We start from the raw sequence: 18,598 nt of genomic DNA, 5'->3' as shown, positions 1-18,598 counted from the left end.
GGCTGGGGCTAAACCACGACACCTTTCTACAGCAACTCAGAAAAAGCAATTCTGAGAGGAAAAGAATTTTATAGCTCAGGGACCCACCTGCTTCAGGGAGGCAAGGAAAATTTACTAGATAACCAAATTACACTTGTGACAGATCTGAGGAGTGGAAAGGAAAACAAACCTATTCACACTGCCTTTCTATCCTATGCTTGAAAAATCTAAAACTTTCTCACTTCTCCACTTGGCACAAACAGGAAATTCATACTTCTGCTTTCCTTCAATCTGCCAGCAGGGAAGCCACTCTTTCCCCCAACCTTCATCACCACTGCTACTTTCCCAGAGCCTCTAAATTGCCTTTTTAATGAAAGCCAGTCTTCCCAAAACAAGCATGGCAGTAACAATTGTGTGTTCAACTCTGCAGTGAAACACTACATTAGAGTTGCAACTATGCCACAAGCCTCCTCACGCTTCCAAGGGAAATTTAAAAAATACTATTATCAACCAGGATTTGTCTCTGTATTCATTTATCAGCTGTGGTCTTGGATACCAATGTATCGTTACTTCAAAATAAACTGCTTCTATTTCATGAGAAAACATTTCTCATGGCCAGAAATACAACAAACAGAAGTCCACAACCATACAGTTCCAATCAAGCATGCAATTTTGTTGACTTAAATTGAGTTACGTCCCTCTACACCCTGGCTCAATCTAACCATCAGACCTTCTCTCTAAGTCTCTTCAGCCAAACCTTACTCTGACTTTCCGTTCAGTCCTGTTCCACCCATGCAGCACGTGCAACTCTAAACTGTCCCATTAACCACATAAACTGCAGAGATAGTATTTCATGCAATTTCCCACACTTAGCACTCATCTAAGTACCTGAAAGTAATTTAACTAATTTGTTTCTTTCCTCTTATCAACTGTGTCATCAAGAGTCAAAGTACAAAGAAAGTCATTAATTTACATAAGCATTCTGAAATATTGAATTTTTTAACTGGTTTACAAACAGCGGAAAGAGAAGATGCTGTACATTGCTCATTCCCTTACACAGCAATAAGAAAGCAGTTATAAATATTCAGCATATTGTTTCATACTCCTTTGTGAAGAAAGATTAATATATAGGATTATATTTAATAAAAACACATCAGCAAAACTGGTCATGACCAAGAGGAATGTTTGTCTATGCACAAATACCGAAACATTTATTAAGCATAGCTCAAGCTACGGCCCTTGACAAACTCGTACTATTTCATCTATACTGATACAGTGGAGAAAGGAAAATTTATACAGAAAATAGAATAAGCTACAGCAGTACACCAGGTAGTCTTATACCAGTACATACAACTCCATACCAGGGGAGGTGTGAGAACAGCTTTCTAGCATACAGCCTTCAATACTCACATCACTAAGCTACATCAGAGCATTTGTACAGAGGTAATAAAGAAATGGGTACAGCCCACCGCATAGCAACAGCGTTAATATTAAAGCCTTGGTGAGAAATAAGAAAAGCAATTTTAGCAGAAAAATTAAGCTATGAAAATTAACAAAATATGAACTGTATGACTCTACCCACAATTAGTTGTGCAGGTGAGATGCATGACATTATTGCAAACCTGCATTCAAAATCCCAGATTAAATGTCATTTTCAAAGCTCACTTTTCTATTTTTATTTGATACCTTGACAGCTGCAATTTTCAAAGCATATTTGTGATTTTCTGAAGAACTACGATATAACATACAATTCCATCTTTGCTATTCCAACTCAGTAACTAACAAGACAACTGAAATGATCTCAATAAAACATATTTAAAGGTTTTCTTACTTGTACATAAGAGAAAGGGCACTTATTTCTACTTGTCCAACCCATTCCTGTATTGGGAAAAAAAAAAATTTAAGTTCAATCAAACACACAATTATTACACTTCCTCATGTGTACATCAAGAGAAGCAATAAATTATTGTCAAAAAAAACCCCACCACTCAGTCTGGAGTTCAGCTGAGACACTTTGACTGTATTTGAAGGTTTTCTGAAATAACAGTAACTATTCCAGTAAGGTTAAGGGGTACAAGCTAGAGGGATTTTTTCCCAAAGTAGAAACTAATCAGTATGAAGACTGAGAGAACTAAAACCAATCACATAAATGCAGATCTATCATTGAAGAGTATGATTTTGAAAGGTGATACAGTGGTGTTTTGGGTTTTTTTTTTTTTGTTAAACTTAAACAAACAGCAGCCTAGCTTTTCAAAAGTGATTTTTGAAAAAAGTGTGAGATTTATCAAGTGCTTTTAAAAATCTCTACCTTCAAAACTGTCTGGTTTTGTGGGCCTTTAGCTATAGATGAAATGGAAAAAGAACCTTGAAGCTTAACTCTCATGCATGAAACACAGATAACTTCCATAAAAATATCTTGACACAGTCTTGTGCTCCAACACAAAGTAGACAGACCATTTCCAAACAGCCAAAATAAACTTGTGATAGTTAGTTGCATTTCCCATGCAAGCAGCTGTATATCAATACCTGAAGAAAGACAAAAAATCTGCCCTTTAAAGCTATTAAACAGTGAAGTGTCAGTAATACCATAACCCAGACTCAAATCATAGAAAAGTAAAAGTTGTTTCTTCCATTACCAGCCTAACTGCTGTACTGTGCTCCAGTAGGATGTGACTAGATTCTTCTCTTTTTTTTTAACTGTTTTTTTTTCTTTTTTAAATTCTTACTAAATTAAAAATTACTGAAATTAAGTTTGGGGCAGGAATTTGTAGCAGTTCAATTTTTTTTTTTAATCATTTTTTAAATTCTCATGACAATTTTCAAATATAGAACAACTTAATATTAATTTCTCTGATAATGTAAAAAAGCTACTGTATGCTTTATTTTTCAAAAAGATTTTTTTAAACATTAGTAGACATCTATGAAAAAGACATTTTCCATACACACAGTGTAGTAAACCATTCACATTGCTGTAGTTCGGTTCAGAATAAGTTCTACTGGAAAACGGCATGATTTACCATTTAGAATACCATATAACCCCAGAATTTGACTAACAAAGCTTTGCGATTAAAAATCCTAGAATAAACAAAGCAAGACAGAAGCAGAATAGGCCAACACCCACTTTTTTCTTCCTTCCACCACTCATTTTGGAAACTGAAATAAAGAACCATCTGGTTAGCCATTCTAACTAGGGATGCTGTAGGCATGGTGGGGGGAGGGGGAGAATCATACTTTGATTTCTAGGAGGGGAAAGTTTAGTAGAATTTATGTACAAGCACTTAAAAAATTAACAGATTTTGCAACATTGTACTAGATAGTTCTCTTTTTCTCTCCCCTCAGCTTACACGAATTGTTAACTCCTTAATAAAAATATTAAAATTAAATTAGGGGGGAAAAAAAATAATTTTGCTTCAAATCAGTATCTTCATAAGAGCCTGTGGCTACTGTTCATGAAATCCTTTACATGAGTAACTGTGTCTTCATCACCTAAATTTTTAGGCATTTATTCAAGGCTGTCTTCAAGAAAGAGCTAGCCACACTATGTTTCTTGGCATTTGCAGAGGCTAGAAATGTTTGGATACAATTTTGAGGAATAACAGGTTTAAAACAAGACATAGAAAAAATTCCCCAAATCATTTTACAATAGACAGTACACACATAAAAGTATACATTCACATAATTAAAAAACCTCTTAAGCTCAGTCAAAAACATTTGTGAGAAAAAATCCCAATTACCCATTAACTTCAACAAAAATACTGCTTTCTATTATAAATCAAGTTTAACATACCTGTGGATTTTCCAAACATTTTAAATACTCTTCAAATGGCCCCTCTATGAACTGTATTAAAAAAAAAGTAATAATTATTTTTATTAGCGAAGCATATGGAATCCCCAGTCTATGACCCACTGTACCAATGGGAATGTACCATTTGAAATTTAAGACTATCCTGCTCTCAAAGAGCTTACAATCTAAGTATAAAGCAATGTAGAGATGAGGGCATAAATGGTCAAACACATAGGTCTGCGTTCCAGAAAATAACCACATAAACAGCTTTTGGAGTCATCACACAATCCAAAACAAAACAAACAAACAAACAAAAAACCCAACAAAAAAATCCAGCAGCCAAACGGGAAATCTGAAAGAAAGCAAAGATGCTGTCAAGTAGATGTTCGTGGGCAATTCACCCCAGGCATGCACAGCATCACTAGAGAAAGCATGTGTGGGTTTATTCAAGTATCTTGTTAAAAGAAATAGGCAGCAATGGACACTCAGAAATGGGAGGCACATTTCTGTAGTATCCAAGTAGCAGTAAGATATAGTATAGGCAAATCATAAAGCACTTTTTCCTCTTTTCTGTATCACTTCAAACAAACTGCTTTTACTTTCAGTGAAAGGATGCAAATAATTGGGCTACACTGTAAGTGCCAGGCTAAGAAAGTAATCCTTCAGCTGCACTCCTTAACACGCATGAAGAGGCCAAATTCACATTTGTCAAGGCCAGAGAAAGATGCTACAGTAATTTAGACATGTTAACTTCAAAGTGTTTCAGCCATGCTGGCCAACAGAGAGGCTGTATTTAAAAAAAGCTATTTAGACACAATCTGCTCAATTTAATTAAAATAAAGATCCACAAACAAAGAAGTAATTCCCATTATGAACTTAAGCTACAAGCTGGATGGCCTCTTTACCCATAGTGATTAAGAAACAAGGTAATAAGGAAAACTGAGCAGAGCAGTGAGATTAAAAATTCTGCTTTAGCCATTTTGAACCTGGCTGGACAGTGTTGTTCATGAGAATAAAAAAGTCTGGCCAAAGCTTTTAATTTAGACAGAAGCAAGCAGGCATGAAGTTAAGAGGCAGATCAGTAAAACATGATCACAGACAGCAGTTGTTTTGTGTGTCAAAATTAAATGATCTAAAGACAATGCACCGAGGAAGAAAGGAAGGGCACCAGAAAGTTCTCATAGGAAACTGAAGAGTTAAAAAAAGACAATGAATATAAGACAGCAGCAATCAAAGATAACACTTCAAGAAAGTATGAGGATAAAAATGAAGATGGTTACACACAGTCACCTGAAACTTCGGTTATAGCAGTATCAATCAAACAAAAGAGACGGAAGTCTAAGCTGAAATGGTTACAACAGGCAGAGGGAAGAGGAACTTCAATGGGTACCACCAGTACATGTCAATAGAGCGTAACCACTAGGAGGGCAGATGAGTAAATAGTTGAACTAAGAGATTAGGGAAAGAGGCATTTGTTGTTTATTTTAAGAGAGAGAAGTTAACAATGCTATATTCCAGATGGAAAACATGAAGTATAGTAAGAGAGATGGGGAGCAAAGGAGATCAGCAGAGCTGAAGTGGAGTAGGAACATTAGGAAATGAGAAGAGATATGAAACACCTCAACCTTGTACATGAAATGCCTATTCTGAAAAATGACAAGAAACTTTTGAAAAAAGAGACTTTTCAGAAGGACAGCAGAGATGGATAGAGGAGAGGTCATACCACTTGGATCAAGTCTGAGGAAAAAAAGAACAGTGAGACTGGGAGTCTGGAGGAGAGAGACCAAGATAGTAAAACCAGCTAGGGTTGACAAAGCAGTAACCCAGCTGAGAAGATGCCAGAACCAGGGAAGGGAAGCAACACACACGTAGAGTCAAGAAGGGTCAAGATATTTCCAAAAACTACACAATACAAGAGGAAAACAGAAGCAGAGAAGCAGATATTGCAGTGAGTGGAGTAATTCTGGAAAGAAAGGGACTGAAGTCAGCAGTGAAAAAATAAAACAAAATAAAAAAGGGAGAGAGATCTAAGAGTTGGTAAGTCCTCAGATGAACTGGAAACAAACAAATAGTCCTGGCAAATGGAAACAGACAAGTCAGAGCTGCATTCTCCCAGAGAGATTCACTGTATTTTATGTCTGCCATTCTTGACAACTTCCACATTAACAGTGATCAGTCACATTTGAGCATAGGGCACTCTGTCAGAAATTACAGCAAATACACACACTCTTATTCCTGCTTTCTTTCTCTTCCCTATGCCAATGTGCATCTAAAACAGCCTTTTTATTTTGGGTCCAGGTAAATTTAGAATAGAAAAAGAGAGCTGAGTAATAATGCTCTAGTAACAAATGCTTACACATACTCCGGTTTTGGCTATCCTGGAAATTAGTTAAATGGTATATACCCTAGAACACATACAAGCACAAACAGGAGCACCATTATTTATTATTGTTCTTTTAAAAGGAAGAAAAAAAGGATTTTATAATGTTAACACTGACGACATTGGCCAAATATAGATCAATATCAAAATATTTTATGTCCAAAACACAATGGCAATGCATAATAAATTGTAGACTCTAAAACAAATTTCACTGATCTCATCAGTCAAATCCCTTATATATTGTAAAAGCAATTAAATAGAACAATAAGAACATTTTATGACCTTTATTAAAATAGGCATTATACTAAAATAAAATCCAGATTTTGGTAGCTCCACTACAGACTATTAAAGAAAGTTTGTTTTGTTTTCTAATGAGCATTAAAAACTATTCCCACCCCACATCCCTCCAGTGCAAGCAGTATGCAGGTCTTTCTCCAAGCTTATGAAAATGATTTACTACCACACATGTGCCAATTAATTTAAAGAGCACTCACTAGTAAAAAGCATCAACTAGTAATAGCTATGATGAATACTGTCACAAACAGCAGAACATACTTCAGAAAAATGGAAGGAATAAAATACCATTTTTTAAAATGCTCACAAAGAAAACAAAAATACTTACTGCTTCAAATTTCTCCCTATTTTTCCGAAGATAGTCTACACAAGCCATCCTAACATCAATATGCCGAGACTGAGAGTGTAACACCTACACAGGGAGAAACGGAAGAAAGTGACACTCTTTCTTAGGAGTTTTGATGATGGGTCACAAATAATTAATGACTGTTGTCTAAATACAGGCTTGGAAATACTCTATTTTTAAAAAAATATTTAAAATGCATATTCATTCAGTAACAACATCTTTATGCAGGTGAAATGTCAATTACTTCTTCAAAAATTAAGTGCCTGCAGAATTCACAATTTACTAAATTCAAAAGTTCAATTTTATGAGGATTTACTGAACAAAAGGAATAGCATTTGTTGTCATTCTTTAACCAGCTCCTTTGTAAAGGACTTCAATTAATTGAAGAAGTAAGTTACCACAGGAGCGGATGAGGAAATCAACTACCAATATGCACTTGTTCAGAAATCCAATCAAATCTAAGAGAGCACAGGGTTACTTTCTCTTGACTTTAAGAGGTGTAGGTCTGTTGCCCAAATACTGATTTGGAAGCCAGGAATTCAGACCCCAATATGACACCTGCATTCCACCTCCTGTTCAAACCTCTACTGGAAAAAAAAAAATTATTTTCATCATAGGTTCAGAGTTGTCTCTAACATGACTTTGTCTGCGTCCTTACTACAATGTAGGGAAGTTCCAGTCAATTTAAGTTGCAGCCTCTCTTGCAATCCTTACACACTACCCTCAATTTAAAACACTTCCAAATTCAGATCAGTTCAGTTTTTCTGCATGAAGAGTACAGAGATCAGGCCAAATTTGTGGATAAACAGCTACTAACTTTGAATTAAAAACCTTCCCTTTAATAAAATAAGAATGAAATGTTAAAAATTTAATGAATAGTTGAAAAAAGTTCTATATACACCAGAGTGCAGGAGAAACCTTCTATATATATTAAAGACACCAGAATATCAATGTATATTCATTGATTATTCCCTTGAAATAAAACCCACTCACTTCAGATCAATAGTGTTTGCTTGCCTGAACTTGTAAATTCAGTGAGGAAAGTAATTAAAGAAGAAAAAAAAAAAAAAAAAAAAAAAAGGAGTGAACTGTGTATAATTAGCACAGGAATCTGGGCTCCCAATCAGAAGCACCAGAGCTCCCACTGCTGTTTGTTTGTATTTAAGACAAGATGACGCTGTCACTTTTTTCCTTTAACAGTAACACTGAAATGGGGGAGGGGAATTCAACAGGAAGAACTGAAAATAAATTCTCTAATTTTATAGTAAACTTATAGATTAACAAAAGTAAGAACCAAGCTTTTCAGCTCTTTCCACTAAATTCCATTTCCTAAATTGTCTAAAGCAGCTGTATCCAAATGCTGAAATCTTACACTGAAAAAAGCTCTGGGGAGCCAGTGGAAGGTCAAAACAGGTAGTAATTTCTTGATGACAGAAGAAGGCTGTACACACAGAACTCCTCTCACCCCGCAAGGCAAAAATTAATTTTTTTCCCTGGCATACAACTGTGTAACCTTAACCTATACTCGTCTGCATTTTAACACTAATTATCACCCACTAACGAGATCCACTTCCCATGCTTTCACGCAAAGTAGCTTTATGTAAGCAGTTACCTGTTCTGCCACAGCCCTGAAAAGACAAGATCCATCCTTGGCAACTCTTTTTCTGTACAAGCCCTGAGATCGCAAGTAGCAGTCCATAGAAGCGTCCCCAGGGGCGTCCATGCCGCTGCCTTGACGACTCTGCTCCCCGCCGTCGGGTTTGCACGCCGCCTCCATGTTTACGGCTTCACGCTGTGGAGAATCGCTGCACCTCTCCTAGCCCCACATGGCAAGGTAAACCCGCCGAGCAGCTCTAGGGCGGGGTAAAGGAACCAGCAGCAGGTGGGGGAGGAGAGCGCTGGCCCCTCAGCACTCGAGGTAGCAGCAGCAGCAGCAAGAAAAGCAGCTGGTCTCACGTTATCAACTTGCATGTGGGAATCGCGGAGGGAAACTGCAAAGTTTTACTCCTCAGTCTGGACTTCCAGCTCCATAAAAACCGTCGCTTCTAGGCTTCTCTAGGGGGCCGGGCGGCAGCTCCTGGACACCGCTCCGGCGGGGTCCCGGTCCCACTTCTCCCTCGGGGCGGCGATTCCCGGCGGCTTCCGCAGCCCGAGCGCGCAGCCGGCCTGCCAGGCGGAAAACAAAAGAGAAAGGACATGTGCTACCGCCGCCGGGGAGAGGAGGGAAAAAAAGAAGCGTAACCTGGCGTTTATTTTCACTTTCAGCCCGGGCGCTTCTGGGAGCGGTAGTCCCGGAGGAGGGGGAAGAAGCGGGAGCCGGGCGGACACAGCGCCCGGGGCCGGGCCACCCCCGGCGGGGCCGCAGCGGCCCGGGAGCGGGGGGCAACACCCGCCGCGCCCCTCTTTCGGGGGGGTCAGGGCTTGGCTGTTAGTCCTGCACAGAGTCAGGCTCATTTCATTCCGTAACAGCTTTTTAGTTTTAGAACTAACACCGGGACGCCTGGCACCTAAGCCCTAGATATGTGGGGTTTGTGGGTTTGGGTTTTGTTTGTTTTGCCACCCCCCCAACAGATTATATTATAAGATTATTTTTGAAATCCATCCCCCTGCAGGAAAGAAGATGTAAATAAAGCTGGGATAGTAACAGGAGGCTTAATTAAAAAGGGATATAAAAAGCCATAGCCATTCAACACTTAATATACTACTTTTTCTGTATACCACTCTTAGAGGTAAGAAGCAGCAAACACTTATTACAATTGCATGACTAAGTTTTGCTTGGCCTTGTAAACAGGCTTTAGGAGGTTTTGGTGCACAAAATGCCACAAGAAAGGCAGCTTTCCAAACTTGTAAGGCTCTTTTTACCTTGGTTGTGCAACCTACCTAGGAGAGAGTGCTACAAAGCTCTCCGTAGCACTAGTGAGGAAAAAATGCTACCAGTTACTTCCTAGCTTAAATGAACAAATTTAGATGCAAGAAACAGAGGCAAAGACAGAAGGACTGAAAACCCGGATTTTCACTTTCAGCCAACAGTAACGAGACCAGGGAGGGCTGTGACCTGAGCCAAGATCTGTATATCATATAATAACTGAGTGGATAAGCAGAAGTTACAAGCCAGGCTGAGTCAGGAGAAAGTGCTCCAGCAGCTCTGTACAAGTAGTATCAAACCCCCTTTTCCTAACAGAAGTCCAGGTTTACCAGGAAGGAGTTGGCCTACTGGAAACAAAAGCAAATTCCCAGGGATCTCTGTAGACAAGGAGAACAGAAACTGAGAAAAGTGAAAGTAAAACCCTAACGGCATCTGAACCTCCAAGACATAGAGAGCTGGCTAGGCAGCATGGGGATGTTTGAGACAAGGAGCGCGAGGTAAAAATACTAGCGAGGGGCTGGAGGGAAAGCTCAAACTTCTCACCAGAAGATGGGAAAGGTCATCTATCAAGACTGAACTATAAACAGTTGCTGCCACTGACTCAGCTACCATATTCACTGAAGAAACTCAGACTAGCAGAGTCCCGCATGTGACAGGTGCTGCTTCTGTACATAAAAGTGATTTGACAAGATGCTTTTGAGACCTATCAAACTAGTGTCCAGTTACAGAGTTTCTTAGGAATATTCCATTTTTCCTCACCCTATTTGTCATGGTTAGAGACAGAACTATCCTGTAACATGTTCACAAATTTGTCTTCCCTCATATTTGAGCCTTTTGTCATTGTGATTCTAAAGGCCAGTTAGGGGAAGGGCAAATGCCTCTCATCACATCTGTCAGACTCAAGAATGCCTGTACACACAAGGTCATCCAGTATGTAACAGAATGTAAATGTAGTTCTGATCAGTGAATACACTGAGAAAATTAAAGAATTAAAGTCATTAAGTTGTCAGTTCCCTAAAAGCCTGCTCTTTTTGCAACCAACTCCTGAAGTCGATCAAGCAACAGTGACCTACAGATTCCCCCCCCCCCCCAAGTACTGCTATACAAGAAGCCATCTATTTCTAAAAAGGCAAAGCTCTCGCTGAAGAAACCTAGCCTGTACACACTCAGTTTCTAAGGCATCAAGAGAAATACATCCACCAAAAGACATCTGAAATACCTCAACGTCAAAATAAATGCTCCATCAATATAAGAATGGCCAAATTATAACTCATGAGTTATTACAGATATTCCAATTAGCAAGTAGCTTTATTAACACTTTCAACCAGCACTTCTACCACAAGCAGCAGCTCCAGCCACAAGTTCCTTCTCTGCACCAACCTCTATTGCCCACACAAGCACTTCTGCTGCCCATACACTGAATCAGCTCAGGAAGCTGACTCAAGCTTAAAAAAAAAAAAAAAACCACCACACATACATAAAAAAAAAAAAACCCAAAGAAAACCCCCCCACACACCTCATTTTTAAACTAAGATTAGTTTTGTGATTCAGTTCACGGCCCGCCTGTGCCAACACCTGGGCCGGCAAAGGTGGGGGGAGGGGGGCAGCCGCTGCCTTTACTCATCAAACTGCAACCTTGGAGAGAGGAGACCACTTTTCGCCCAGCTTCACACCCGCTCTTTCCCACTTCAGATAGCGCCGGTTCACCAGAAGCCTCCCCCCAACCCGCAAGTCTGGCCTGGGCGACTCCGCACAGGCCAGGGACAGGCACCCGGGCAGGGGCGGCCCCTCGGCCTGCAGCCCGCCGGCCTCCCGGAGCAGGAGCAGACTCACGAGGGCCCTCCCTGCTCGGCGGCCCTCCCTGCGCGGGCACCCGAGCCGCTGCCGAGGGGTGTGGGGCCGGACTCCCCGCCCGGAGGGGCCGCGGCGCGGCCCGCACCCTTCCCCCACCCGCTGACTGGCACTTACCGGCGGAGGGGCGGGCGTCCTCCTCCTCCTCCTCTCCTCCCCCCGGGCAACGGCTGCAGTGGCGGCAGCGGCGCCGCCCCCTCCTCGCCTCGCCGCGGCCCCAGCAGCAGCGCAGGCACTTCAATCTCCCGCGGCGGCCGCTCTGCTCGCGTCGCTCCCCGATGATGCGGCCGCTGCCAGCCCCGTCCCGGTCTCACCCTGCCGCCTCTCATCACTCTTCGCCGCACGCGCGAGCGAGCGAGAGCGCGCGCCCACACCGCTCCCCCTCCGCCTGCTGTTGGTTTGCCCCAGCGGCCACACCTGTGCGGGCTGCTGCGGCTCGTACCATTTGCCGCACAGGGGAGAAAGGAGGGGGCCGGGGAGAACGCCCAGGTGCTGGAGGAGGGAGCGGCGTTTTGCGCGGGACTGTTTCTCTGGGCTTTGTCGCTGGGCGGCTTTAAGGAGCCGGACAGTGCCGAGGCGAGCGGCAGTCGCCTCATGTCTCCACCCGCAGGGGGCACGCAGTGGTACAGCCCGGAGAACGTCTCCCCCCCCTACCCCGCAGGTCCCAGTGCTCGCGTCCGCCGCCGCGAAGTGCGGGGGGGGCCCGGCCTGCCCTGCCCCGCCCTCACAGCCGCGGGCTGCCGCTGCCTAATGGCAGCGGTTCCTCAAGCCGTTTAGCCTAGTTGTAAGTTCCCCCACCCCACCCCCGGACTGTGGGATGCAGCGGGAAACGTTTTTAAGAGTTTTTCTGACAGGTAATATTTTTAATGAGTTAATGGCCCGGAAGAACAGGTGCGGGACAGGAGAGGGGAAGCCGGCCTTCATGTCGGTCGGCCGCGCTGCCAAAAGGAAAAATTGTTAACCTGTGCCCTCAGTATGTGCGTGCAGTTACAGTAATAGTGCACAGAAATGCTGTAACAGACATGAAGAAATACCTAAAATGTCTGTAAATCAGTAATGGGAAGGTTGTGAAAAGAGTAAGCAAGTGTGTAGTGAATTCAAATTTGATTTTTTTTCCCCCCAAATAAAATGCTTATTCAGGTGAGGAACTCATCACCCAAATGCATGATCAAACCAAAGTGTTTAGGGGGAATTAAGTAAGTAAATAAATACTTCAGGCTAGCTAGCATGAATATTAATAGTGGTGATAAAGCCTGATGCTTAAGGGGACACAGTAAAAAAAATCTTTTTAGGTTGCATGTTTGCTTAGTAGTCCACTATGAGATTTTTTGTCTTTGTTTGAAATGACCATTTTTGCTTGAAATAGAATATGAGGTTATATAAACCATTAGGCTTATCTGGTAAGGTGCAATTCAGTCTACCTTTTCTGTGCATGTTAAATAAAAGTTAGCATGTGAACAGTACTTTTTGAGACAGTAGGCTAAGCCACAATCCATTGTAAGTCATTTATCCCTATCTGGTCTTAGGTTTCCAAAGTTACAGAACAGTACACATTTCAGGTGGTAGTGCCTCCATGTGTCTGTGTTTGTGCTGGACAGTGAAGCACACTGAGAAAACTGACCCGGCTGACAGGCAAGCGTTCCCCTGCAATATTTTTCAGTGAGATCAGGTCTTCAGACCATTTTGTTGTGCACTTGCTGTGCAAACACCGGCACAAGAGAGGGAGAAGGTGGGAAAGAGAAAATAGATGAAGAAGAGATGACAGGTTTTGGTTCTGGTGAAGTGGCAGGCCAGATCCTTGTCAATCTTCAGCCTGAGAGACCAAGGATGTTCATTTCAAGGAGTTGTCCCAAACCCCTTGTACCAAATCTGAACAGCCTGTTCAAAGTTTTAGTTCAATCCTTCCATGGTAAAATTGGTTCCCTATCAGATATGTGCATTCTGACAAGTCATGATTACTTGGGTTTGGAGTCTTTTGTGAATGTTTACAATTTCTTATCCAGGTTGTGTTCGTACTGACATCTACAAAACAGTTATGCCCCTCATGCAGCAGCTTTAAAAAAATATATACAAAATAATTGAACAGTAAGTAAGAGATTCTGTTACCTGTTGAAAGGAAAAAATACACTTTCCTGACATCAGAGGTAGCATAAATAGTTCAGTCCAACATTTAATTGAGTCGGTAGGAAGATTTCTATTGCCATTAGTGGGTGATGGATAACACTTAAATATAGAAGGATAAGAGTATCTTCAACATAAACCATTTTATTTATGGATCTCTGTGTGTAGACAAACTTGGTTTTAATTCTGCTGATGAAGAATAGGCCTGGATTTCACGTCGGTCTTGCAGAACAGCAGTGCAATCATAGCGAATATAGTAATAGTTGCATTACTCCTGCATACTATTTATAGCAAACTACATCTTTGTGTTCTATGCATGAGTCAAAGATCATACACTCCCAGTATTATATACCTTCATTACATCTCAGGGAACTACAGACATGTAGTCTACTTGAGTTTGAAATTATTCTTCAAAAACGTAGTAATCGTGTAACATTTTGCCTTCTGGAGAGTTTTGGTCAAGGCTAGAACCCCAGCCTGATATTTTAACTGCTTTCATTCCATGTGGATTTAATACCACATCAGATTTGAGGTGCTTAACATTCAGGTGGGCAGTACCTAAAAAATGATGGTCACAGCCAGCAGCTTAATATTTCAGCACAACAGAGCAAGCAACAGAAGGGTTGGTTTGAGTTTGTGGAATGAATTCCTGTGAGAGCAACTAACTGACACTGTCCCACACAGAATGAAGAAGACAGGATAAAAGGGCTGCATGTGACATGATGGTCACATTTCTTAATTCTCTACCAGAAGTATTTTTGATGCTGCTGTAGGAGGTGTGTTCTGAGATTCTGGCCAGAATATCCCATTGCAGTCTCTAATTTGGGGAAGAAAATTTTCCTTGGTTGGATTTTTTTTAGACAAATGGTTACCATTCAGTACAACAGAAATGATAAAAAGCACATTGTGGTAAAAGCTGTTCCTTCTGCCCTTGAGGAACACTTCTTCATAAAATGTCTTGAAGATGTTGGTCTGAAGTCATATGTTTGTGTAGTCAAGAAATATTGAGAGGTGAGGCAAGAAAAGTAATTTAAAAGGTTTTGGAAGTCATGAATGGTTGCGTTCTAACCATAGCTCATCTTGGAGCAGCAGAAATACTGAATCCTGTTTTCCCACAGTTTTGTGTCTTCTGTCTTAGGTGATATAGGGGTGTATCACCTATACCCCTGTCCTGCCACAGCAATAGCACAAGCTTCCTGCCGTGTTCCCTTATTTCTAGATGACACACACATTGCTCTGGCACCTCATTAGGCTTTTAGCTCTCTGACATGCCCTGTAATACATTCATCTTCCCTCTGCACTCCCAAAGTGCTAGCTAAACAAGAGGTAGCAGGTGTCGTGCCTGATTCTGAAATGTGCTGTGAGGCTTGGCATGTGCTCATTATCCAGCCAGGAGGCCAAACAAGACAGGTAACTTCAGTGTTCAACAGCAACAGTAATTTGTGTCTTTCTCCTTGACTCGGATGTTGATTTCCATGATACTTCCAGAATCTTATCATTGCAGAGATTTCTGTTCCTCTGTCATATTTGTTCACAATCTGCGGATTGATTCCAAACGTGTGAGAGAGAAGAGAAGAAACCAACAGATAATCAAGCAGACAGTATAAATAATCCTTTTTTCCTTTTTTTTTTCTTTTTTTTTCTTTTTTTTTTTTTCAGACTAAAGTAAAAGTGGTAGCCTTAATGTTGAAGATAAATGAAGGGTTTGTCTTTATGAGTTTATAATGCCTTTCACAGTCAGGTTTTGACTTGAAAGTGGGAAGATGTAAGTCTATCTGTAAACCTTCAATTAATTCAAAGCCAAATTTGCTACCTGATGTATTGGGTGATCAGAAGAGAACAGAAGACCACAGGGAGAAGTTTGTGAGGTAGTTGGTACATACGTAGAAAAACATTACATGCATTAATATAGGATTCTAGTATAGCTATGGAGTTAGATGAGGGGTCTGGAGTGCTGTGTGATATCGAAGTATGCTCTGGGGCCAAGAAAACCAATATGAAGGAAGATGGCAGAGCCATATCCACTTAAAAGAATGTCTTTAGTTGTATAAAGATAAAACACGAGTAATTGGGTTCAAATTGGTGTAGGATATTACTGTAGGTAATGTGGACGGTTACATTGTACCCAAAAAGTGTACTCTTTCCCCATTTTCTTTATACTAACATAGACTTTTATTGGGTTTGTGTGGCAAGGTTTTGGTAGCAGGTGGTCTACAGGGGTGGCTTCTGTGAGAAGCTGCGAGAAGCTTCCCCTATGTCCAACAGAGCCAATGCCAGCCAGCTCCAAGACGGACCCGCTGCTGGCCAAGGCTGAGCCCATCGGTGACGATGGTAGCACCTCTGGGGTAACGTATTTAAGAAGGGGGGAAAAAAAACGCGCAACTGCATCCGAAGAGAGGAGTGAGAGTATGTGAGAAACAACCCTGCAGACACCAGTCAGTGAAGAAGGAGGGGAGGAGGTGCTCCAGGCGCCGGAGCAGAGATTCCCCTGCAGCCCATGGTGAAGACCATGGTGAGGCAGACTGTCGCCCTGCAGACCATGGAGGTTAACAGTGGAGCAGATATCCACCTGCAGCCCATGGAGGACCTCATGCCAGAGCAGGTGGATGCGCCCAAAGGAGGCTGTGACCCCGTGGGAAGCCTGTGCTGGAGCAGGCTCCTGGCAGGACCTGTGGACCCATGGAGAGAGAGGAGCCTACGCCAGAGCAGGTTTGCTGGCAGGACTTGTGACACCGTGGGGGACCCACGCTGGAGCAATCTGTTCCTGCAGGACTGCAACCTGTGGAGGGGACCCATGCTGGAGCAGTTCATGAAGAACTGCAGCCTGTGGGAAGGACCCACGTTGGAGAAGCTCATGGAGGACTGTCTCCCATGGGAGGGACCCCACGCTGGAGCAGGGGAAGCGTGTGAGGAGTCCTCCCCGTGAGGAGGAAGGAGCAGCAGAGACAAGGTGTGATGAACTGACTGCAACCCCCATTCCCCGTCCCCCTGTGCCACCCTGGGGGAGGAGGTAGAGAAAATTGGGAGTGAAGTTAAGCCTGGGAAGAAGGGAGGGGTGGGGGCAAGGTGTTTTAAGATTTAGTTTCTATTTTCTCATTATCCTACTTTGAGTTGATTGGTAATAAATTAAACTAATTTCCCCAAGTCAAGTCTGTTTTGCCTGTGACAGTAATTGCTGAGTGATCTCCCTGTACTTATCTCAACCCATGAGCCTTTCATTGTATTTTCTCTCCCCTGTCCAGCTGAGGAGGGGAGAGAGAGAGCAGCTTTGGTGGGCACCTGGTGTCCAGCCAGGGTCAACCCACCACAAGACTGTTACAGAGAAAGAGTCCCACCTTTTCCCCAGGCTTGTTCCAGCTCCCTCCTCTTGTGCCTAGACTGTCCTTCATAAAAAGTAATTTGCTCTTGTTTTCAACAAATTTGTTTCATCTGGATCAGGGCACTGATGCAGCTGACTGCTTGGCTGCAAGTACATTGATGTCAGTAAAAGGTGGACAGGGGGAGTCCACGATATGAGTTAGGAAGTGAAGGGACATAACCCTCTTTACAGAAGTAAATGTGTGACTGCAGCTAGAAAAAGTGAGGAGTCTGGAGAAGAGTATTTTGTTTCAAAAGCAGAAAAAATATTTTCTGTAACTCAGAATGAGTAAAAAGTAGCATATATTAGAGGAGTGGTTTAAATCAGCCATCAAGAAAATGAATCAAATCAGTGAACAGGAAACTTTGATTTAAATGATTGCTTTTAACCTTGAATTACAGTTGTATTTTTTCTTTAAAGACTGATTTTTCACTGATTGGTAACCATTAAAATGTCCTGATTATAGTCTTTATGCATAATTTAGCATTTCTTGTTGCTAACAAAGAGGGCATGCTATATCTACATACATCTGAGACATTTCAGACTTTAACATAACATTTATATTGATTCTTAATTTTTACGTACATTTTACTATTTTAGAAGATGGGGACTGTTTCATTTCTCTTTTTACTAGATAATTATTGTGCTTTTACTTGTGATTCGTATCAAGTTTTTGATGTGATTCATATCAAGAATCATAAATTTATCCTAGTGGATAAATATGGGAATTGAAAGAAAATCATGACAAAAACCCCACTTTATAGTTGCTTTTAGTTAAATAAGAATACTATAAATGTATTTGAACCTTCTGCTTAAGAAGATTATCTAAGTATGCTTTGCATTGAAAAAGCTTTTATTAAAAAAATGGAAGTATACTTGTAGGAAGAGAATTTAATTGGTTTGATCACTGAGTCTTTCAAGTGTGTAGAACTAGTAGAGATCATCTTGTCCTTTCCGTCTGTTTTTTATTTATGGATGAAAATAATGAGAAAAATCAGCTGGGATAGTTCATTTAAGTGAGCTAGTTGAATAAACAGAAATGAAGAAAATACTGCCACCTTGCTTACAGAAAAAGAGGCTTGTCAAAAACTGGTTTAACACTTCAGCAAACCAAGATTAATCGTTCAGCAGCTTGACTTTCCTTATAGCTTGAATAGAAAGTCCATATTGCTTAATACTTTTGTAGTATTTGTTTTATAAAGCAAACATATTTAAAATTAAATTTTAAATTAACCAACGTGATTGATTTTATTATTATTTTATTTTAGAGAGCTGGATAAGTTACCAGGGAAGAACCATTTTTTAGCCTTACACTTAAATCGAGCACAAAGTCAGGATCTTCTAGAAACCAGGTACTTTTCTTCATGTTTAAGAAGGCTGTATGTGATTGGAGGAGCCTTTTACAAAGTTAGAAAAAATATCACTCAAAAATATAAATCTCTAATATTGCTGCAGAATATTCATTCTTTGACTTCTGATGTGTTTTGAAATGCGCAGCGGTTCATACTACTATCAACTTTGCTTAAAGTAAGTGCAAGTGCAATGAAATAATATTCATAAATCAAATCAGGATAAATCATATTACTAATAAAGCTCTAGTGATAAATTAAAAAAATCAT

General features: G+C 41.2%; 1 protein-coding gene across 6 annotated transcripts in view; it reads right to left on the bottom strand.

The window, feature by feature from the left end:
* The window catches only part of OTUD4 (OTU deubiquitinase 4), a 36,065-nt gene extending 24,162 nt beyond the window's left edge, over positions 1-11,903 (bottom strand). For 4 of the 6 annotated variants that reach the window (XM_075500958.1, XM_075500955.1, XM_075500959.1 and 1 more), the window contains exons 1-5: positions 11,618-11,903; positions 8,396-8,949; positions 6,766-6,849; positions 3,767-3,817; positions 1,811-1,857 (exon numbers count right to left, since the gene is read on the bottom strand). In XM_075500958.1, coding sequence (XP_075357073.1) covers positions 1,811-1,857; positions 3,767-3,817; positions 6,766-6,849; positions 8,396-8,560 — 347 coding nt within the window. In that variant the 5' untranslated portion in view covers positions 8,561-8,949; positions 11,618-11,903. The remainder of the gene's footprint in view (positions 1-1,810; positions 1,858-3,766; positions 3,818-6,765; positions 6,850-8,395; positions 8,950-11,617) is intronic. The other 2 variants (XM_075500954.1, XM_075500956.1) reach the window with 1 other exon arrangement.
* Between the last annotated feature and the right edge of the window lie 6,695 nt (positions 11,904-18,598).

The sequence above is a fragment of the Mycteria americana genome, chromosome 4, assembly GCF_035582795.1.
Source record: "Mycteria americana isolate JAX WOST 10 ecotype Jacksonville Zoo and Gardens chromosome 4, USCA_MyAme_1.0, whole genome shotgun sequence".
NCBI lineage: Eukaryota > Metazoa > Chordata > Aves > Ciconiiformes > Ciconiidae > Mycteria > Mycteria americana.
The sequence above is the reverse complement of the archived record's forward strand: the minus strand, read 5'-3'. Positions and strand labels throughout refer to the sequence as shown.